This window comes from Bufo gargarizans, chromosome 2 (assembly GCF_014858855.1).
Source record: "Bufo gargarizans isolate SCDJY-AF-19 chromosome 2, ASM1485885v1, whole genome shotgun sequence".
Classification (NCBI taxonomy): domain Eukaryota; kingdom Metazoa; phylum Chordata; class Amphibia; order Anura; family Bufonidae; genus Bufo; species Bufo gargarizans.
Window position 1 is genome coordinate 678,266,662 of NC_058081.1, and position 19,934 is coordinate 678,286,595.

Below are 19,934 nucleotides of genomic sequence, written 5' to 3' on the forward strand. Positions count from 1 at the left end.
TAGCCCCCCCCCCCGCAAATACAAGCCTGCAATTCTTTCTCTTCAAAGCCCAACTGCCATAAACACAGTTTTTCTCCAGGTTTACATAACAACCCAGCCATATTTCTTTACTGCTTAAAGGAGCCGTCACAGTGAAAGTCACAGTTAAAGGGGCAGTCACAGTGAAAGTCACAGTTAAAGGGGCAGTCACAATGAAAGTCACAGTTAAAGGGGCGGTCACTGTGAAAGTCACAGTTAAAGGGGCGGTCACAGTGAAAGTCACAGTTAAAGGGGCGGTCACAGTTAAAGGGGCGGTCTCAGTGAAAGTCACAGTTAAAGGGGCGGTCACAGTGAAAGTCGCAGCTAAAGGGGCGGTCACAGTGAAAGTCACAGTTAAATGGGCGGTCATAGTGAAAGTCACAGTTAAAGGGGCAGTCACTGTGAAAGTCACAGTTAATGGGGCAATCACAGTGAAAGTCACAGTTAAAGGGGCGGTTACTGTGAAAGTCACAGTTAAAGGGGCGGTCACAGTGAAAGTCACAGTAAAAGGGGTGGTCACAGTAAAGGTCACAGTTAAAGGGGCGGTCACAGTGAAAGTCACAGTTAAAGGGGCGGTCACAGTGAAAGTCACAGTTAATGGGGCGGTCACTGTGAAAGTAACAGTTAAAGGGGCGGCCACTGTGAAAGTCACTGTTAAGGGGTGGTCACTGTTAAAGGGGCGGTCACTGTTAAAGTCACAGTTAAAGGGGCGGTCACATTGAAAGTCACAGTTATAGGGGCGGTCACAGTGAAAGTGACAGTTAAAGGGGCGGTCACAGTGAAAGTCACAGTTAAAGGGGCGGTCACAGTGAAAGTCACAGTTAAAGGGGCGGGCTCTGTAGAGGTTACTGTTATGGGGGAAACTGTTGATATTTTTTTAACGACACACGGAAACTTTAATAAAATAGATGAAACATACCCGTGTAAAGCCGGGTCCTTTTGCTAGTACATATATATTTATTTTCTGTCTTTTCTATATGCATGACTAAACGGCTGGTTCGATCTGCACCCAATTTAGCATATAGGTAACTCAGGTGCTTAGAAAGGTTTTAGCTACTGTTATTGAGAAATTAGGGACACTGTAGATGTCACTATTATGGGAGCACTGTAAATGTCACTGTTATGAGGTCTCTGTGGATGTTACTGTTATGGGGTCTCTGTGAATGTCATTATTATGGAGGCATTGTGGATGTCACTCTTATTGGGACACTGTGCATGTCACTCTTATGGGGGCACTGTGGATGTCCCTATTCTCATTACTGTTATGGGCAACTATGGATGCCACTATTATGGGGGCACTGTGGATATCTGTTATGAGGGCACTGTGAATGTCACTGTTATGGGAGCACTGTGGATATATTTTAACCACACACACAAACAACAACCGAAATAGAAGCTGGGCAATTCTGCTAGTAATAAAGATAAGTTAAAACATTTAATTTCTAGTAAATTGGTCATTTATTTCCTGGCAGGTAAAATATTTTATGACTGTGCCTATTTTCCATACATCATTAACAAATAATTCAGCTGTTGCAGATGGTTTGGTGAAGCTTTGGCGATGCCAACCACCTTGATTCTCTTGGGATCCCAAACACAATCCTCTTCCAGCCCACTTGTAACCATTCCACAATAGGCGGGCACCCAGGCTGTATCATAGCCATTCTTATGCCATGTTTTTTGCATAGGATGCTTTTGATATTCAATCTTCTTGACCTTGCCTACATTCACTCTTAGCTTTAGAACAATCTGATCTGATTTGTCATCTAGGGGGTATCTCATAGCTTTATTTACATCTCTACTGACGTAGACGCCTCTTCCCAGCATTCCATCTTCAGATTGCTGAAATCCAGCTTTGATAATTCCTACAGCTCTATTGAACGTGGTGCCGTGGTACATTACATAGATCTTCCCATCTTCTGGCTGATCAGTACTGCGGAGAACCAGTTCCTGAAATCCAGGCAAATTTTCCTCTCGCCAAATATCTTCAGTGTAATTTGAGGAGAATTGAAAAGCAAATGCCATGATTACTGTAATAGAGATGATATGGTGAGAGGCATCAAGTACCCAATACTAGAAAAATATCTGCTAAATACATGCAATGTGTTGAAGCTGACACTTCCATCAGAAAGGGGAATGTTCTAACTCAATATTAATAGAAAACAAATAAAAAATAAAAAAGTTCAACAGTAATATGAGATTGAAAATCTGCCTTATTTTCCTCACTAAAAGAAGCACCTAGGTTTTAAAAGAGGAAAATAAGAAATAAATATTTGAAAAAAGGCCCGTAATCTTCATCAGACCCCCAAATCAAACTCACAATCCTCATCAGACCTCAGATCAGACCACCAAATCAGACCTCAGATCAGACCCCCATTCCTCATCATACCTCAGATCAGACCACCAAATCAGATCCCCACTACTTATCAGACCACAGATCAGACCCCCATTCCTCATCATACCCCAGATCAGACCCCCATTCCTCGTCAGACTTGAGATCAGACCTCAAGTCTGGACTTGCTGTACTAAGTGGGCTCGTGAATAAGTGGAGTTTAAAGAACCGGGGTGCTGGTGCTGAGTGAATTTGTGGGAGTGATTGCAAATAGCTGCATATAGTTCATAGCAAAGGTCCTTGTGAGTTAAGTGCTTGCATTTTGGTACTGACATTTAAACCCATTTTTTCTCTGCTGTGTACCTGGTTAAGGAGAGTGGTTTGTGCTTCCAGGTGCTATTAATTGTACCACTGACCTCATCCTGAGCTCGCTCTACCTGGGCTTGCTGTACTAAGTGGGCTTGGGAATAAGTGGAGTTTAAAGAACCAGAGTTTAAGACAAGGAGTAAGAAACTAAGGTTTGATAGAGTTTCCTTGTGTGTTGGCTTGATTCTAGCTAGTCCTCCAACTACAGCAGACAGGGTCTCATTCTAACTCATATTTACTGTTTTCCCAGCCAATGTCCCACAGCCTCCTGGCTGTACAGAGCACAATACACCCACTGTCTCCAGTCCAGTGTCTCTTGTGGGGGATTGGGGCTCAGTAGTCCGCCTGACTACGGCCCTGCGACTCTCCCAGGCGTCGCTTCATCCCCCAACTCCAGGCTATCTCCCAGCCTCATGATCCCTCGGCTTTGCCCAGCTGAGACCACACTCACAGAGCCTCCAGGCCTCGTTCCACGGGTAACACACTCCCCCACTTACTGACACCCTGGGAGAAGCTTTATTCCAGCCTGAGTACCTCCAGCTGGTCTTACCTGTGGTGGGATAGGGGTGTGGACCGCACTATCCAATCCTTCCTTGCCTCTAACCAGTGTGAAACCTGTCACTGTCTCACAATAACCAAATAGAGTGGGCTGTACAGGCTGGTACAGTGGTCATAATGGGAGATTTTAACTTCCCATACATTGACTGGCTTCATGATTTTGTCTCAACCGCAAAGGGGAGAAAATTCCTCAACTTGCTGCAGGACAACTTTATGGGCCAGTTTGTAGAAGCTCCCACTAGGGGCAATGCTCTGTTGGATCTAGTCATCTCTAATGATGCAGAGCTTGTTGGAAATGTTATTGTTCGTGAAACACTAGGTAATAGTGACCACAGTATAATTATATTCCCCCTAAGCAACAATTAAAGGGATTCTGTCATCAGATTTTACCCCTATAACCTAAAGATATCCTCATGTCCGGACTAAGAAGAAGAATCCTAAACTGGCCTTATTAAACCTCACTGAGGCTCTATTTGTCCAAAAAACTGGTTTTTATAACCTGCCAATTACTTACTTAAGGTGCCCAAGGGGAGGTCCGTTAATACAGGGTGCCCGTCCGCACCCCTCGCCGTCCGGTGCCCAGCGCAGCCTTCCGTCTTCATCGCCGCCTTCTACAGCTCAGCGCCGCCTCTGCAATCCTCCCGTCCCTTTGCCAGATCCCGCGCATGTGCACTAGGCTCGGCCTGATGCGCCCGTGCGGACTCCCGGCAGCGGCTTCATTGAGCGAAGTGCGCATGCGCCGGCGCGATGCGCACTTCGCTCAACCCTAATAAGACCTGCAGATTGTCTGAGCTTAGTGCGCAGGCGCGGGATCTGGCAGAGGGACGGGGAGGATTGCGGAGGCGGTGCTGAGCTGTAGAAGGCAGCACTGAAGACAGGGAAGGCGGCGATGAAGACGGAAGGCGGCGCTGGGCACCGGACGGCGAGGGGTGCGGACGGGCACCCTGTATTAACGGACCTCCCCTTGGGCACCTTAAGTAAGTAATTGGCAGGTTATAAAAACCAGTTTTTTGGACAAATAGAGCCTCAGTGAGGTTTAATAAGGCCAGTTTAGGATTCTTCTTCTTAGTCCGGACATGAGGATATCTTTAGGTTATATAGGGGTAAAATCTGGTGACAGAATCCCTTTTAAATAAACTTAGGCGCTCCTTGAGATTTGTTTGAAGTATTTTTATTTGGTTTTCATATGCAAGGCAACTTTTTCGTGTACATGTGACGTTTCGGTCCTATATGGACCTTTTTCAGACACTGGTTGCCATAGGAAGAAAGAAAGAATAGTGATTTGAGGAAAGTGACTTCTCATCATGTGGTTATAGACTGAGGGGATGGGGACATTCTGAAATCTTTACCCTTGAGAATGAGAGCTTGCCCACTTATCAGATCATTTTCTCAGTTTTCTCAGGAATAAAGTCTAACCAGGCTAGACAATCCTCTGTGAGCTAAATATTTGAATGACAGCTGTGCAAATCTCTCCTGTTCTAACATTTTTCTATAATGCATTTAGGCTCTGGGATAACACAGAACAACATGTTAGGCTGAGTTCACTCTTCAGTGAACTATAGCAGTTCTTTACATCTATGCACTTAATATGAAGAATTAGAAGGTAAGCAATGCATAGCATAGCAACACTCTATAAACATACAGTATATGATCTATATATAAACTAATAACACATCTAATACACAATCTATTATGGGGTGCTCACCAAATATATTTTGATCAAAAAATATCTCTGCCAATCCACCACAGCAAAGTGACCTCAATACAGATGGAAACCTAACTCTAAGCTTCTATGCTGTTTGTGGGCATAAAAACCCCTATAAAAACACTGACTTCTACGATAGCTACCTCTCCAGGTAAGCAGGCTATGACCTGTTGCATCATTCTGTACCGGCACCCTTCCATGAGCAGGAACAGCAGACTCAGCTATGCACATCACACTAATTAAGGGCTCATTCACACGACCATATGATCGTCATCCTCAAATTATGGTAAAAGATAGGACATGTCCGAATGTTTCCATGGGCTTTCAATGCTCTGATCCTCTGCATCGCAAAAGAAAGGACATATCCTATATTTTGTTGTATTCTACGGATCGCTGATCCAAGTCAATGGGTCTGCATCCGCAGCACGGAGTTCACACAGCCAGTGCCCGTGTATTGCGGGCACCACGGCCGTACAGATGTGTGAATGAGCTCTAGAACACTGAAGTGGATGGGTCAGTAATGGCAACTAAAATGAAGGCAACCAAACCTCCAGGTACATGCTGCAAGCTTAAAGAACAGAAACAGATTTAGGCCTCTTGCACGCTACATCCTGTGGAGTAAAACAAATATTCAGGTTCATAGTTATAATTAGAGGAGAAGCAATGTATGGCATAGCAGCATTCTATAAAAGTACAGTATATGGTCTATATCTATATTATAAAAATCAATGTCTGTCCATCTGTCCTCTATATACATCCAGATGCCTTAACCGTTTTTTCTGTCTTCATACACGTTCACACAGTGTGCAGTCTGACATTCAGCAGATACCATTCCTGTCTTCCAAATAAGAGGACTGTTCTTTGTAGTCTAACTTGTTTATTGGTAAAACAGGATTGTTTGTAAAACAGATATGCTTTTACAAGGATGGTGGAGTTTGAGAAGGAGATATGCAAAAGGACAGCTCTGCTGATGTGTCCTGGAGACTGGAGGCTTCTCTCTCCCAGGATGCTTTGCACTCCCACAATGCTTTGCACCACCCACAATGCAGTAGTCTTTGTAATAGGAAAAACAATGTGTAATACAACTTAACACCGCTAGATGGTGCTATAACCTCACTAACCACTTGAGAAATACCAAAACTCTGGCAGAATGAACTAGAATCATTTTTTAATCCTGCTGGGCAGAACACCGTTGGAAACCTAATTTGGCACATAGGTACATCAGATGTCTGGGAAGGGTTTCATAAAGGTCTCAGCTAGGGTATACTGATCTTTAGATATTCCCAAAAAATGCAAATATAGACCCATCACATGACCTGTATTAGCCAATAGAAGCTCGTAACTCCTTCACTTACACTCACCAAAAGAATTATTAGGAACACCTGTTCTATTTCTCATTAATGCGATTATCTAGTCAACCAATCACATGGCAGTTGCTTTAATGCATGTAGGGTTGTGGTCCTGGTCAAGACAATCTCCTGAACTCCAAACTGAATGTCAGAATGGGAAAGAAAGGTGATTTAATCAATTAGGAACGTGGCATGGTTGTTTGTGCCAGACGGGCCGGTCTGAGTATTTCACAATCTGCTCAGTTACTGGGATTTTCACGCACAACCATTTCTAGGTTTTACAAAGAATGGTGTGAAAAGGGAAAAACATCCAGTATGCGGCAGTCCTGTGGGCGAAAATACCTTGTTGATGCTAGAGGTCAGAGGAGAATGGGCCGACTGATTCAAGCTGATAGAAGAGCAACGTTGACTGAAATAACCACTCATTACAACCGAGGTATGCAGCAAAGCATTTGTGAAGCCACAACACGCACAACCTTGAGGCGGATGGGCTACAACAGCAGAAGACCCCACCGGGTACCACTCATCTCTACTACAAATAGGAAAAAGAGGCTACAATTTGCATAAGCTCACCAAAATTGGACTGTTGAAGACTGGAAAAATGTTGCCTGGTCTGATGGGTCTCGATTTCTGTCAGAATTTGGGGTAAACAGAATGAGAAAATGTATCCATCATGCCTTGTTACCACTGTGCAGGCTGGTGGTGGTGGTGTAATGGTGTGGGGGATGTTTTCTGGGCACACTTTAGGCCCCTTAGTGCCAATTGGCCATCGTTTAAATGCCACGGGCTACCTGAGCATTGTTTCTGACCATGTCCATCCCTTCATGGCCACCATGTACCCATCCTCTGATGGCTACTTTCAGCAGGATAATGCACCATGTCACAAAGCTCGGATCATTTCAAATTGGTTTCTTGAACATGACAATGAGTTCACTGTACTAAAATGGCCCCCCCAGTCACCAGATCTCAACCCTAATAGAGCATCTTTGGGATGTGGTGGAACGGGAGCTTCGTACCCTGGATGTGCATCCCTCAAATTTCCATCAACTGCAAGATGCTATCCTATCAGTATGGGCCAACACTTCTAAAGAATGTTATCAGCACCTTGTTGAATCAATGACACGTAGAATTAAGGCAGTTCTGAAGGCAAAAGGGGGTCCAACACCGTATTAGTATGGTGCTCCTATTAATTCTTTAGGTGAGTGTATATCCTAACTGACATACACATGGTCACATGACACTTATTGGCCAGTAGAAGCTCTCAGGTCATTCGGTCTTTGCCTCACTGACATACACACAGTTTTACACCAGATTTCCATAGCAACTGAGCCATTTTTCTTCACTGTTATAAAATAAACAGTGTACAATTGCTACGGTATATCAAAAACACAATCCACAGCAACACTGCTGAAGAGCTGCAAGCAGTATCAGCCAACATAATCCGACATGCCCAAAGATGCAGAGACCTGAACGGGGACCTCTTTTAGCATCTTTTGTGACTTTGGATTAAAAAAAGACAATCCACTTGCTCGTTCACCTTGTTATACTATCGCTGGAGGCGGGCTACTTTTTCATGGGCCACCCTGTGCAAATGTATTTTTTGATCTAAAAATATCTGTGTGATATTTTCTCTATGCTGTTTGTCAGCATCTACATTCAAGGAGGCTGAACCCATAAAACACTATGACTGCTACAATTATTACCTCTCCGGTGAGCAGGACTTGATCTCTTGTGTTCCCATCTGTAATGAGGTCACCTTGCTGTGGTGAATGGGCACACATATTTTTTTTCTAAAATACATTTGCAAAGCATCTTATGATGATTGTATATTAGATGCAGTATTAGTTTTCTATGTAGACCATACTCTGTACATTTATAGAATGCTGCTTTGCCTTGCTTCCCCTTTAGTTATGACTATAGTCAAAAATATACAAGGAAAGAGGTAACACAATGTCTATATAACAGATCACTGAAAAATCAAACAAGCCAACCAAAGCGATGATCAATTATTGCACTAAAACATAACTTTTAATTCAACAATATTAAAATGATAGGCCCTTAGGTAACATGATAGAACCAAGTAGCTACTCATAAAGAGTCACGGATAATATTAACTCAGGTAAGAAACTAAGTGCATGGCAACACTTGATAAGAAAACCTTTGTTCCTACCGCTCTGTCGTCAGGATCCAGAAGGCAGCCAGTATCCAGGTAAGTAGGAATCAACTCCCTTAGAGGAGACTATAAGCTGCAATAACTCATAGGATTTTGTGGTCTAGTATATCCCTACTATGGCCCTGTGGTCATATAACCCTAGCCACTAGATGTTAGAGCAGCCTCACCACAGGGCACTCGTCCTTAGAAGGGCGACCCCGTCTGAAACCTTTCCCTGTTTGCTGGCCCTGATATGGCCCTATTACGCCCTTGCGAGAGGCTAGGGAGTTATATCTATGGCTCCCTTTCTCCCTCCTCCTTACAATTTTTGGATGGACAAATAGGTGTGTTATAACTGGTATCACCTTGCCATCCATAGAGGGAACAGTTTATTATACTGTTGATTAATGATGGTTCGAGTTGGGATTATTTATATCCCCACCACAATCTTCCCTTAGTTTTTCTGCCTAAGTATCCTGATTAATTCCCCTGATGATTGTTCTATTTGAATATGAAACGTGCATGTAGGGACTGGGATTAGGATAGGGTCATGTCAGGGCCAGCAAACAGGGAAAGGTTCCAGACGGGGTCGCCCTTCTAAGGACGAGTGCGCTGTGGTGAGGCTGCTCTAACATCTATTGGCTAGGGTTATACAATCACAGGGCCATATTAGGGATATACTAGACCCCAAAATCCCATGAGTTATTGCAGCATATAGTCTCCTCTAAGGGAGTTGATTCCTACTTACCTGGATACTGGCTGCCTTCTGGATCCTGACGACAGAGCGGTAGGAACAAAGGTTTTCTCATCAAGTGCCGCCATGCACTTTGTTTTTCTACCTGAGCTGATATTATTTGTGACTCTTTATGAGTAGCTACTTGGTTCTATCATATTACCTAAAAGCCTATTATTTTAATATTGTTGAATTAAAAGTTATGTTTTAGTGCAATAATTGATCACTGCTTTGGTTGGCTTTTTTGGACTATACACTACGTGCAGAATTATTAGGCAAATGAGTATTTTGACCACATCATCCTCTTTATGCATGTTGTCTTACTCCAAGCTGTATAGGCTCGAAAGCCTACTACCAATTAAGCATATTAGGTGATGTGCATCTCTGTAATGAGAAGGGGTGTGGTCTAATGACATCAACACCCTATATCAGGTGTGCATAATTATTAGGCAACTTCCTTTCCTTTGGCAAAATGGGTCAAAAGAAGAACTTGACAGGCTCAGAAAAGTCAAAAATAGTGAGATATCTTGCAGAGGGATGCAGCACTCTTAAAATTGCAAAGCTTCTGAAGCGTGATCATCGAACAATCAAGCGGTTCATTCAAAATAGTCAACAGGGTCGCAAGAAGCGTGTGGAAAAACCAAGGCGCAAAATAACTGCCCATGAACTGAGAAAAGTCAAGCGTGCAGCTGCCAAGATGCCACTTGCCACCAGTTTGGCCATATTTCAGAGCTGCAACATCACTGGAGGGCCCAAAAGCACAAGGTGTGCAATACTCAGAGACATGGCCAAGGTAAGAAAGGCTGAAAGACGACCACCACTGAACAAGACACACAAGCTGAAACGTCAAGACTGGGCCAAGAAATATCTCAAGACTGATTTTTCTAAGGTTTTATGGACTGATGAAATGAGAGTGAGTCTTGATGGGCCAGATGGCTGGATTGGTAAAGGGCAGAGAGCTCCAGTCCGACTCAGACGCCAGCAAGGTGGAGGTGGAGTACTGGTTTGGGCTGGTATCATCAAAGATGAGCTTGTGGGGCCTTTTTGGGTTGAGGATGGAGTCAAGCTCAACTCCCAGTCCTACTGCCAGTTTCTGGAAGACACCTTCTTCAAGCAGTGGTACAGGAAGAAGTCTGCAAGGTAAGAAAAACATGATTTTCATGCAGGACAATGCTCCATCACACGCGTCCAAGTACTCCACAACGTGGCTGGCAAGAAAGGGTATAAAAGAAGAAAATCTAATGACATGGCCTCCTTGTTCACCTGATCTGAACCCCATTGAGAACCTGTGGTCGATCATCAAATGTGAGATTTACAAGGAGGGAAAACAGTACACCTCTCTGAACAGTGTCTGGGAGGCTGTGGTTGCTGCTGCACGCAATGTTGATGGTGAACAGATCAAAACACTGACAGAATCCATGGATGGCAGGCTTTTGAGTGTCCTTGCAAAGAAAGGTGGCTATATTGGTCACTGATTTGTTTTTGTTTTGTTTTTGAATGTCAGAAATGTATATTTGTGAATGTTGAGATGTTATATTGGTTTCACTGGTAAAAATAAATAATTGAAATGGGTATATATTTGTTTTTTGTTAAGTTGCCTAATAATTATGTACAGTAATAGTCACCTGCACACACAGATATCCCCCTAAAATAGCTAAAACTAAAAACAAACTAAAAACTACTTCCAAAAATATTCAGCTTTGATATTAATAAGTTTTTTGGGTTCATTGAGAACATGGTTGTTGTTCAATAATAAAATTAATCCTCAAAAATACAACTTGCCTAATAATTCTGCACTCCCTGTAGTCACCCGCATATGTGCTTTACCCTGCAGGATGTGCTGATTTTAATGCGGTGAATTGGCTATGAATTATTTTGCACCTAAAGCAATAACATAAAAGTCCAGTCTAGTATATTTCCAAGAACTTTGTATATGACAAAACAGAATTGAACACTAAGGAATGAATGATTTTATATGTCTACAGGCCATTGAATAGAAGTGAAGGTCCAACTCCTGGCACCAGAAATAAAAGTGCTGCAGAAGTGTAGCCAGTGCCTTATTACTTACTAGATTGATATTGAAGTACAGTACCAGATACAGCCACAACATCAACACATAAACATCATCAACATTAGTGACCACCAATATGCCTTTTAACCGTGGACACCAAGGGGCCTTAAGTACTAGTGTAGGCCCCAAGCCTGCCTCCAGCATTTCCCGCTCCTGGCACAGGCTCCTGGGGAATGTCAGGATAGCACTGACATTAAAATGCCAGAATTGCTGCTTTTTGCTTATTCATCACAAAAAAAACTGAAATAAAGAGATAAAAAAAGTTATGTAACCCAAAATAATATCAATCAAAACTACAAGTCACCCTGCAAAAATCAAGCCCTCACACAGCTCAGTAAAAATAAAATAGTTATGGGTCTTTTTTTTTTTTTTTAAAGAACAGAAAAAGGGTTTTATTGTGCAAAAGTAGAAAATCGTATAAAAACAAACTGTATGTATTTGGTATTGTTGTAATTGTACTAACCCAGAGAATGAAGTTATAATTAGATTTATGTCGAAAAGGCAAATTGTATGGTTAAGCATCTGCCATTTTTTGCATGGCTTGTGTTTTTATATATGAAGGTCTTTAAATCAAATATACAGACACCTTCTTATACCAGCGTCTGGTGCGTCGGGAAACTAAATACGGAGACAACATCTGGTCATTGAAGTCCACCCCTCCCATGTGAAGGTTATAGTCTTGGACTGAGAGGGGCTTTTCAATGACACGGGTTGCTCGCTCAATTTGGATTGTCGTGTCTGCGTGAATGGAGGAGAGCATGTAAACGTCACGCTTGTCTCTCCATTTCACCGAGAGCAGTTCTTCGTTACACAATGCAGCCCTCTGCCCCCTTGCAAGACGGGTGGTAACGAGCCGTTGGGGGAAGCCCGCGCGACTAGTTCGTGCGGTGCCACAGGCGCCAATCTGTTCTAGAAACAAATGCCTAAAGAGGGCCACACTTGTGTAGAAATTGTCCACATAAAGATGGTACCCCTTGCCAAATAAGGGTGACACCAAGTCCCAGACTGTCTTCCTACTGCTCCCCAGGTAGTCAGGGCAACCGACCGGCTCCAGGGTCTGATCTTTTCCCTCATAGACACGAAATTTGTGGGTATAGCCTGTGGCCCTTTCACAGAGCTTATACAATTTGACCCCATACCGGGCGCGCTTGCTTGGGATGTATTGTTTGAAGCCAAGGCACCCGGTAAAATGTATTAGGGACTCGTCTATGCAGATGTTTTGCTCAGGGGTATATAAATCTGCAAATTTCTGGTTGAAATGGTCTATGAGGGGCCGAATTTTGTGGAGCCGGTCAAAAGCTGGGTGGCCTCTGGGACGGGAGGTGGTGTTGTCGCTAAAGTGCAGGAAACGCAGGATGGTCTCAAATCGTGTCCTGGACATAGCAGCAGAGAACATGGGCATGTGATGAATTGGGTTCGTGGACCACTATGACCGCAATTCATGCTTTTTAGTTAGACCCATGTTGAGGAGAAGGCCCAGAAAAGTTTTAATTTCGGAAACTCTGACTGGTTTCCACCGGAAAGGCTGGACATAAAAGCTTCCCGGGTTGGCGGTTATAAATTGTGTGGCATACCGATTTGTTTCGGCCACGACTAGGTCCAAGAGCTCCGCAGTCAAGAACAGCTCAAAAAATCCCAGGGCCGAACCGATCTGAGCTGTCTCAACCCGAACTCCAGACTGGGCGGTGAAAGGGGGAACTACAGGTGCGGCTGAAGTTGGGGACTGCCAATCAGGGTTTGCCAGCACCTCAGGGATTCTAGGGGCTCTACGGGCCCGTCTTTGCGGTGGCTGCGACGGGGTCACTACTGCTCGTGCCACCGTACCAGCTTCAATTGCCCTTCTGGTGCTCGCTACTTCACCAGGTTGTATGGCAGTGCTGGTACTAGGTCCAGGAAGGGCTGCGCTGCTGGTGTATGCCTCACCACGTAATCCTACAGCACCAGCCCCACTCTGCTGCTCTTGAAGCGGATCCTGCGCAACCTGTGGTCTAGCGACACGGGGCCGGGTACGCCTGCTGCTATCAGGGACCTCAGCCTCCTCGTCCGAACTTTGAGTCAGAGAGCCACTGCTTTCTACAGGTTCATATTCTGACCCGCTGGATTCATCAGATGAGGGTTCCCATTCCTCATCTGACTGAGTCAGAAGCCTGTAGGCCTCTTCAGAAGAATACCCCCTGTTTGACATTTGGGCAACTAAATTTAGGGGTATTCCCTGAGACTACCCAAGAAAAAAAGCAAGCCTGTCTTACAAAGGGGAGGCTAGCGAAGTACCGGAGGCCGCTGCGGTTGATAAAAAATATCAAAACAGATTTTTTTATCACCGCAGCGCGTGTAAAGTGAATGTGCAGTGATAAAATTTTTTAATTTTTTTGGCACTGCGGTGGGGCGGGCGTGGGTGAACGCACGTGTGGGCGACCGATCAGGCTTGATCGGGCAAACACTGCGTTTTGGGTGGAGGGCGAACTAAAGTGACACTAATACTATTATAGATCTGACCGTGATCAGTTTTGATCACTTCCAGATACTATAAAAGTACAAATGCTGATTAGCGATACGCTAATCAGCGAATAAGGGACTGTGGTGCGGTGGGCTGGGCGCTAACTGATCCCTAACTACCTAACCAAGGGACCTAAACTATCCTAAAACCTAACGGTCAATACCAGTGAAAAAAAAAAGTGACAGTTTACACTGATCACTTTTTTCCTTTCACTAGTGATTGACAGGGGCGATCAAAGGGGTAATCAAAGGGTTAATTGGGGTGCAGGGGGTGATCTGGGGCTAGTGTGTGGTGTTTGGTGTACTCACTGTGAAGCCTACTCCTCTGCTGGATCCAACCGACTAAAAGGACCAGCAGAGGAGCAGGGCAGCCATATAACAGATTATATTTATTAATATGATCTGCTATATGGCTTCTGATTGGATTTTTAAAAAATCAGCAACCTGCCAGCCGCGATCATTGGCTGGCAGGTTGCTGACGAAATACTGCTTTAACTTTTGCCGGCCCGCGATGCGCATGCGCGGGCCGGCTCTGACCGAAATCTCGCGTCTCGCGAGATGACGCACGGATGCGTCCAGGAGGAGTAAATCAACCACCTTCCGGACGCATCTGTGCGTTAGGCGGTCCGGAGGTGGTTAATTATAAGCCAGCCTCCTTGCTGGCTTACACTTAGACAATTTTCTTCACCCAAAACAGTCGTAGAAAATGAGATGGGCCTGCTGCGCCCACTGGCATGAGTGAAGAAAAGTTGCAGATTGCGGTGCAAATTACATAGGCTTATTTCTGATTGTAAACTAGCCCCATCGTTTCCCCTATACTTCTATGGAACATTTGAAACAGCCGTTTTGTTGCCTAAAAATGGAGCAAAAAACACCAAAGAACCCCAGGTTTCCACCCATCCCAAGGATAGGCTATCAATATTAAAGTCCTAGGGGAAAATTTATCATGAGGGGAATATTTGAAGTCAGTTTTGCTTGAGTCTGCCTCGGAGTACTTTATGCCACATTTCTCAAATGTCTCATGTTACTTAAAAATTTGTCTTATCCTTAAGCCTAACAGTTTTGTCTAGAGAAGCTCCTCTGGGTTTCCTCCTCCACCCTCCTCCTGGAGTGAGATTGCGACATTTATGCACCTTTTTATAATGTGGGTGGAAGAGTGTGTGTGGTTAGTTATTTTAATGAGTTTCATTCCAGATTTATCATTGAGACTTAAAAAAATAAAAGTTGCAATCTCACTCCAGGAGGAGGTGGAGCAGGAAAACTGGAGGAGCTTCTCTAGACAAAAGTGTCAGGTCTAAGGACAAGCCAAATTTATCAAGTAACATGAGACACTTCATAAATGTGACATAGTACAAAAACACACACTTAAGCAAAAATTCCCCCTATATCTCTATACAACTATAGCAGTAGAAAGTCTTGTATGTACTCACCAGATGCCAGAGGAAGCAAGACTGCAGCTGGTTTCCGCACATCTTCTCCTTTTATTAACTTGACAAACAGTTTTGGTTTCATTTTTCGTGTATTACGTCTGTAAACTTGTAAAGTTTATTTTTTTATTTTTAGGGCTGAACGGCCGGATTACATATTTACATATATTGGCTGATGAAAAAGCTGCAGTTTTCTGGGACAAACAGAAGACTGTGAACAAAAGGGGCAGGCCTTGTGCATACAATGCCGCAGATTTACTAATGCCTGTGCCTACAATTGGCAACATTTTGGTCTAAATTGGTAAAATATTGGCTCAATTTGCCATAAATAGGTTTTCTCCAATTTTTTCAACTCACTTGAAAAAGGCCAGCTTAGTGGAAATGGATTCACGGGCATGGCTGTTCTGGCATAAAATTCTGTTGCCAACCAATAGTTGGTATAGAGTTTGGCAAAAATTTCTATCCCTGCACCACATTCGTCTTCCAGCCTTCCAGTCTAGGCGGCCTGTCTAAGTCTATGCCATTTACAGGATTAGTAAATCTGCCCCACTGGATGTTTTTTTATGGCGTTTTTTCAGGCATGTCGAAACTTGTATAGAAAACACTATTTAGGAAAAAGCCTAATAAATAACATACCTAGAACTTGCTAGGAACTATTAAAATGCCATTGACTCTAAAAACTGAACTAAATACACCAGAAACCAAAATATCCTGATATATACACATTCGAATACTTTACTATAAACTATAACTAATGTTTGCTATATATATTTTAAAAAAGAAGCAGAAATTGACTGAAATGTCTTTGTACGCTATATCATTAACTTTACTCTTGAAAAGGAAAAACAGTGGTCACCATGAATTCCAGTTGGTAGGGTTCTCTGGGCTCCCACCAAACTCAGATTTGTCCATCAAACCATCAGATAATGAAACGTGCTTACGTCATTCCAGCTGACGCCTCTTACGGTGCTCAGTGATCCTAGGCTTGTGAGCAGATGCTCAACCATGGAAATCCATTTTATGAAGCTTCAGATGTGCAGATCTTGTGCTGATGTCACTTCCTGCATTCAGGACGTTGTGGTGAAAACCATCCGGATCCTCATCGGATCCCATTATAGTGAAAGGGTATCCGGCAGTGAGCAGCCATGTCTGGAATTCAATATGGGGATCTGAATGTAGCCTTAGTTACATTAACATATTAATTACAGTAATATGACATTAACATAGAATATACAAATATTTCTATGTATTACATTATATATGATGAAAAGTTAAATTGCCTTGGTCGGACTAAAAGATGTGAAAAAGTACATAGGAAAGACATAAAATAGAAAAGAAAATTAAAGTAAGCACAGTTTTTATTGAACTTTTCAAACACACAAACAATACATTCTTGGTATCCCAGATGAATAAGACTCGACGAAAGACGCTAAAATCTTCAGAGAAGTATCATTTATGCACTCCTGGTATGCAGCAAGGTTTCGGTTCCTCGATGGGACCATGTTTGTACAGATATAGCAGGGTTAGCACTCCAGCGTATATATTTTTCTGCACTATCTACTTAATTTAACCAGTTCAAGACTAGACTATTTACCCCCCCCTCCTAGACCAGGTGCATTTAACAAAAAAATTGTGCATGTATATTTGAAAACCATAACTTTTTTCCATTCAGTTATGTAAATAATTTTTGCACCTTTTTAACTTATTGGGCTTTATTTAAATGGAAAAAAATAGTCCGTTTTTCACATTTTTTTTCTTTGTTAATGGCACAGCGAAATACCAGAAATATTTTCTTTTATATTATATTATTCCCCTTTCCATAACTTTTAAAGGGGTTTTACATTTTGTATTATTATCCTTTAAAATAATCATTTATGAAGGTGGTTTACATGGTGAAAATGTCTGTTAAAAACCAAAGTAATTCAGAAAACCCCTTTAAAGCCTTGTACCCACCTTCCAGGATGCAATCCCTCACAGGGCACCTCAAGTCTTTCACTTCTTAGTATCTCTGTAAGGGCTCATGCACACGACCGCAGCCGTTTTTGCCGTCCGCAAAACATGGATACCGGCCGTGTGTGTCCTGCATTTTGCAGAACGGAACATCCGGGCCATAATAGAACAGTCCTTTCCTTGTCCGTAATGTGGACAAGAATAGGACATGGTCTGTATTTTTGTGGATGCAACTAAACGGACAAACGTGGCCCCATTGAAGTGAATAAGTCCACATCTGACCTGCAAAAAATGCAGATCGGATAAGGACAAACATTACACTCATTTGCATAAGCCCTAATTCTTAACAACCTCTACTAGAAAGCTAATGTCTATCTAAATGAAGCCTAAACATTCTACATCACAACCTGAAGGAGTTAACAGGATGTTCACTTCATGTCAGGTCAGTACTGTTTCTAGTAATAACCAGAGATAGTTTAGTTCCTAAAACTGGAAACTCCCTATTTAGACAGAAAAACCAGTAAGGGTGACTGCACACGGTACAGATTTATGTGCAGAAATCTGAACCAAAACTACACAAAAAAACACACATAAAACTACACTTTGAATATTTTTTGCAAATCTCAACCTTCCATTGAAAAGGGTAAAATTAGCATAAAAAATTGCAACGATTGACACAGTGCAGATTTCAATATCCGCAGAGCAAGTCAATTTCCACACCTAATAAAAACATGAGATTTATCTAATCTCATACACTTTGCTGGTACTGTATTAGGTAATCTGCACACATTATGGAATACAATTGTAGCAGGGTTAACGCTCAAACTCTTAACTTAAATTTCTTAACACATCGCGTTATCTTGAAACAAAAGCCATTGAAAAGCAATTGAAGGTGTTTGCTTAACGCATTTAGTTTAGATAATACATCTCATAAAGCATGAGTGTTAACTCTACTACATCTGTAAGCAAGGTTTTTTCACGCAGTTTTTCCTGTACAGCAAAACCACAGCGTAAAGCCTCATGCATACGGCCGTTGCTCGGCCATTCCATGCATAGAGAAATGCAATTCTATCCGTGTGGCTGCCGCGACAGATCCATGCATGCAACTTGAATGCATGATCTGTCCACAACACAAAAAGAATTCCACAGAAACTCCGTAGTGCTTCCGTGGGGTTCCGTACCTACCGCACCTTCCGAATTGCCGACCCATTCAAGTTTGAGGGTTGCAATACGGGCTGCGGCCAGCAACGGCCGTGTGCATGAGGCCTAATACAGTACCAGCAAGCTATGAGATTAGACAAATCTCATGTAGACTTTCTTTCAATTTATCACAAAACCAAATTTCCTCGCACTTTGTGGTAACAAATAAATTTTTCCTAAAATGGTGGTAAAAAAAAACACATACTCACCTCATCCAATTGATCGTGGAGGGGCTACAATCAGTGATGACATCACCACAGCATGATGACATGGTGACATCATCACGTTAACACGTGTGAGATTTGGCGCATTTTCTTTCATGAAAATGGCTGTGATGGCCTCTCCGCAATCAAATGGATGAGGTATGTATTTTTTTTAACCCCTGAAAGGCCTCAGTATGACTCTCATATGCCGCGATCAGCATTGAACGCGGCATCTGAGGGGTTCAATGACTGGCAGCGGTTCGATTGCCGTTTCCTGTCATTGTGCCTCCTACATATAATGGAATGCAATTAATGAAGAAGTACTTCTTAACAAATCAAATTTCTTGTCAAAGTTCGGCAAAGCAGCCGAATCAATTTTTTATAAAACTTCACTCATCTCTAGTTAAATATGTAATGCTAATGAAATGATAAAGCCAAACTTGATGGCCAGCAAACACGGCGTACCAGACACACTTGCACAAGCCGTCACACTCTGAACACCCGCCTCTAGCAGGAAGGGGGACTTTGGCAGAGCCAATAGCAGGGCGGCTGGTGACTAGGCACACTGGCCACAGTTGAGCAAAAAAAAAACTAAGTAAATACCATGACACTATGCAATGGAAAATAGGGAAACACGAGAATGGTCAGTAAACATAAGCCAGGGCACAAGAACCAGAAGACAACCAAAACCAAAGCCAGAGTTAATAACCAGAGAAACCACTCACCAGATAGCTTCAGATGCAGAGCCAGGGAAGCAACTGAATAATCAGGTTTAAATGTCCCTCCACAGATCACCTGACACTGCTGACATCACACACAGGGAAGCACAGGTGAGGGTTGAGTGTGCGCAAAGGAAGGAACCTCCCACCACTAGAGTTGAGCGGACACCTGGATGTTCTGGTTTGGCAGGCTGAGCCGAACTTTAAAAAAAAGTTTGGGTTCGGGAAACGAACTTGACCTGAACTTGACCCCGAACCCGAACTCCATTGAAGTCAATGGGGACCCGAACTTTTGGGCACTAAAATGGCTCTAAAATAGCCCTGGAAAGAGCTAGAGGGCTGCAAAAGGCAGCAAAATGTGCATAAGAGCACGGCAAATGCTCTGCAAACAAATCTGGATAAGGAAATGAATAAAAATAACATAAAATACGTAAAAAAACTATAATAATTAGGAATGATCTAGGAGGAAGAGGTAGAGGAGGCGGTAAATGGGTCGATGTGGTGGTGTAGGCTCACGTGGCGGTCTTGGTGGAAGCGGCGGCGAAGGAGGAATAGGTAGCCAACACAGATGTGTGTTATTTAGCATTTTTACATAGGGGTATCCCCCAAAATATTGGGACATATAAAAAAAAAAGGAATAAGTGCACTTGAGTACAAG

The 19,934-nt window shown here is 43.0% G+C and overlaps 1 protein-coding gene across 2 annotated transcripts; it reads right to left on the minus strand.

The window, feature by feature from the left end:
• Positions 1-1,457: 1,457 nt before the first annotated feature.
• Positions 1,458-15,304, minus strand: LOC122928949. 2 transcript variants are annotated; one of them, XM_044282296.1, is made up of 2 exons: positions 15,208-15,304; positions 1,458-2,045 (listed from the first exon to the last, which is right to left on the minus strand). In XM_044282296.1, exons 1-2 carry the CDS (start codon positions 15,287-15,289, stop codon positions 1,513-1,515), a joined length of 615 nt encoding a protein of 204 aa, XP_044138231.1. In that variant the 5' UTR covers positions 15,290-15,304; the 3' UTR covers positions 1,458-1,512. The 2 variants fall into 2 exon arrangements, with proteins under 2 accessions (XP_044138231.1, XP_044138232.1); XM_044282297.1 differs by lacking the exon at positions 15,208-15,304 and adding an exon at positions 11,279-11,439.
• Between the last annotated feature and the right edge of the window lie 4,630 nt (positions 15,305-19,934).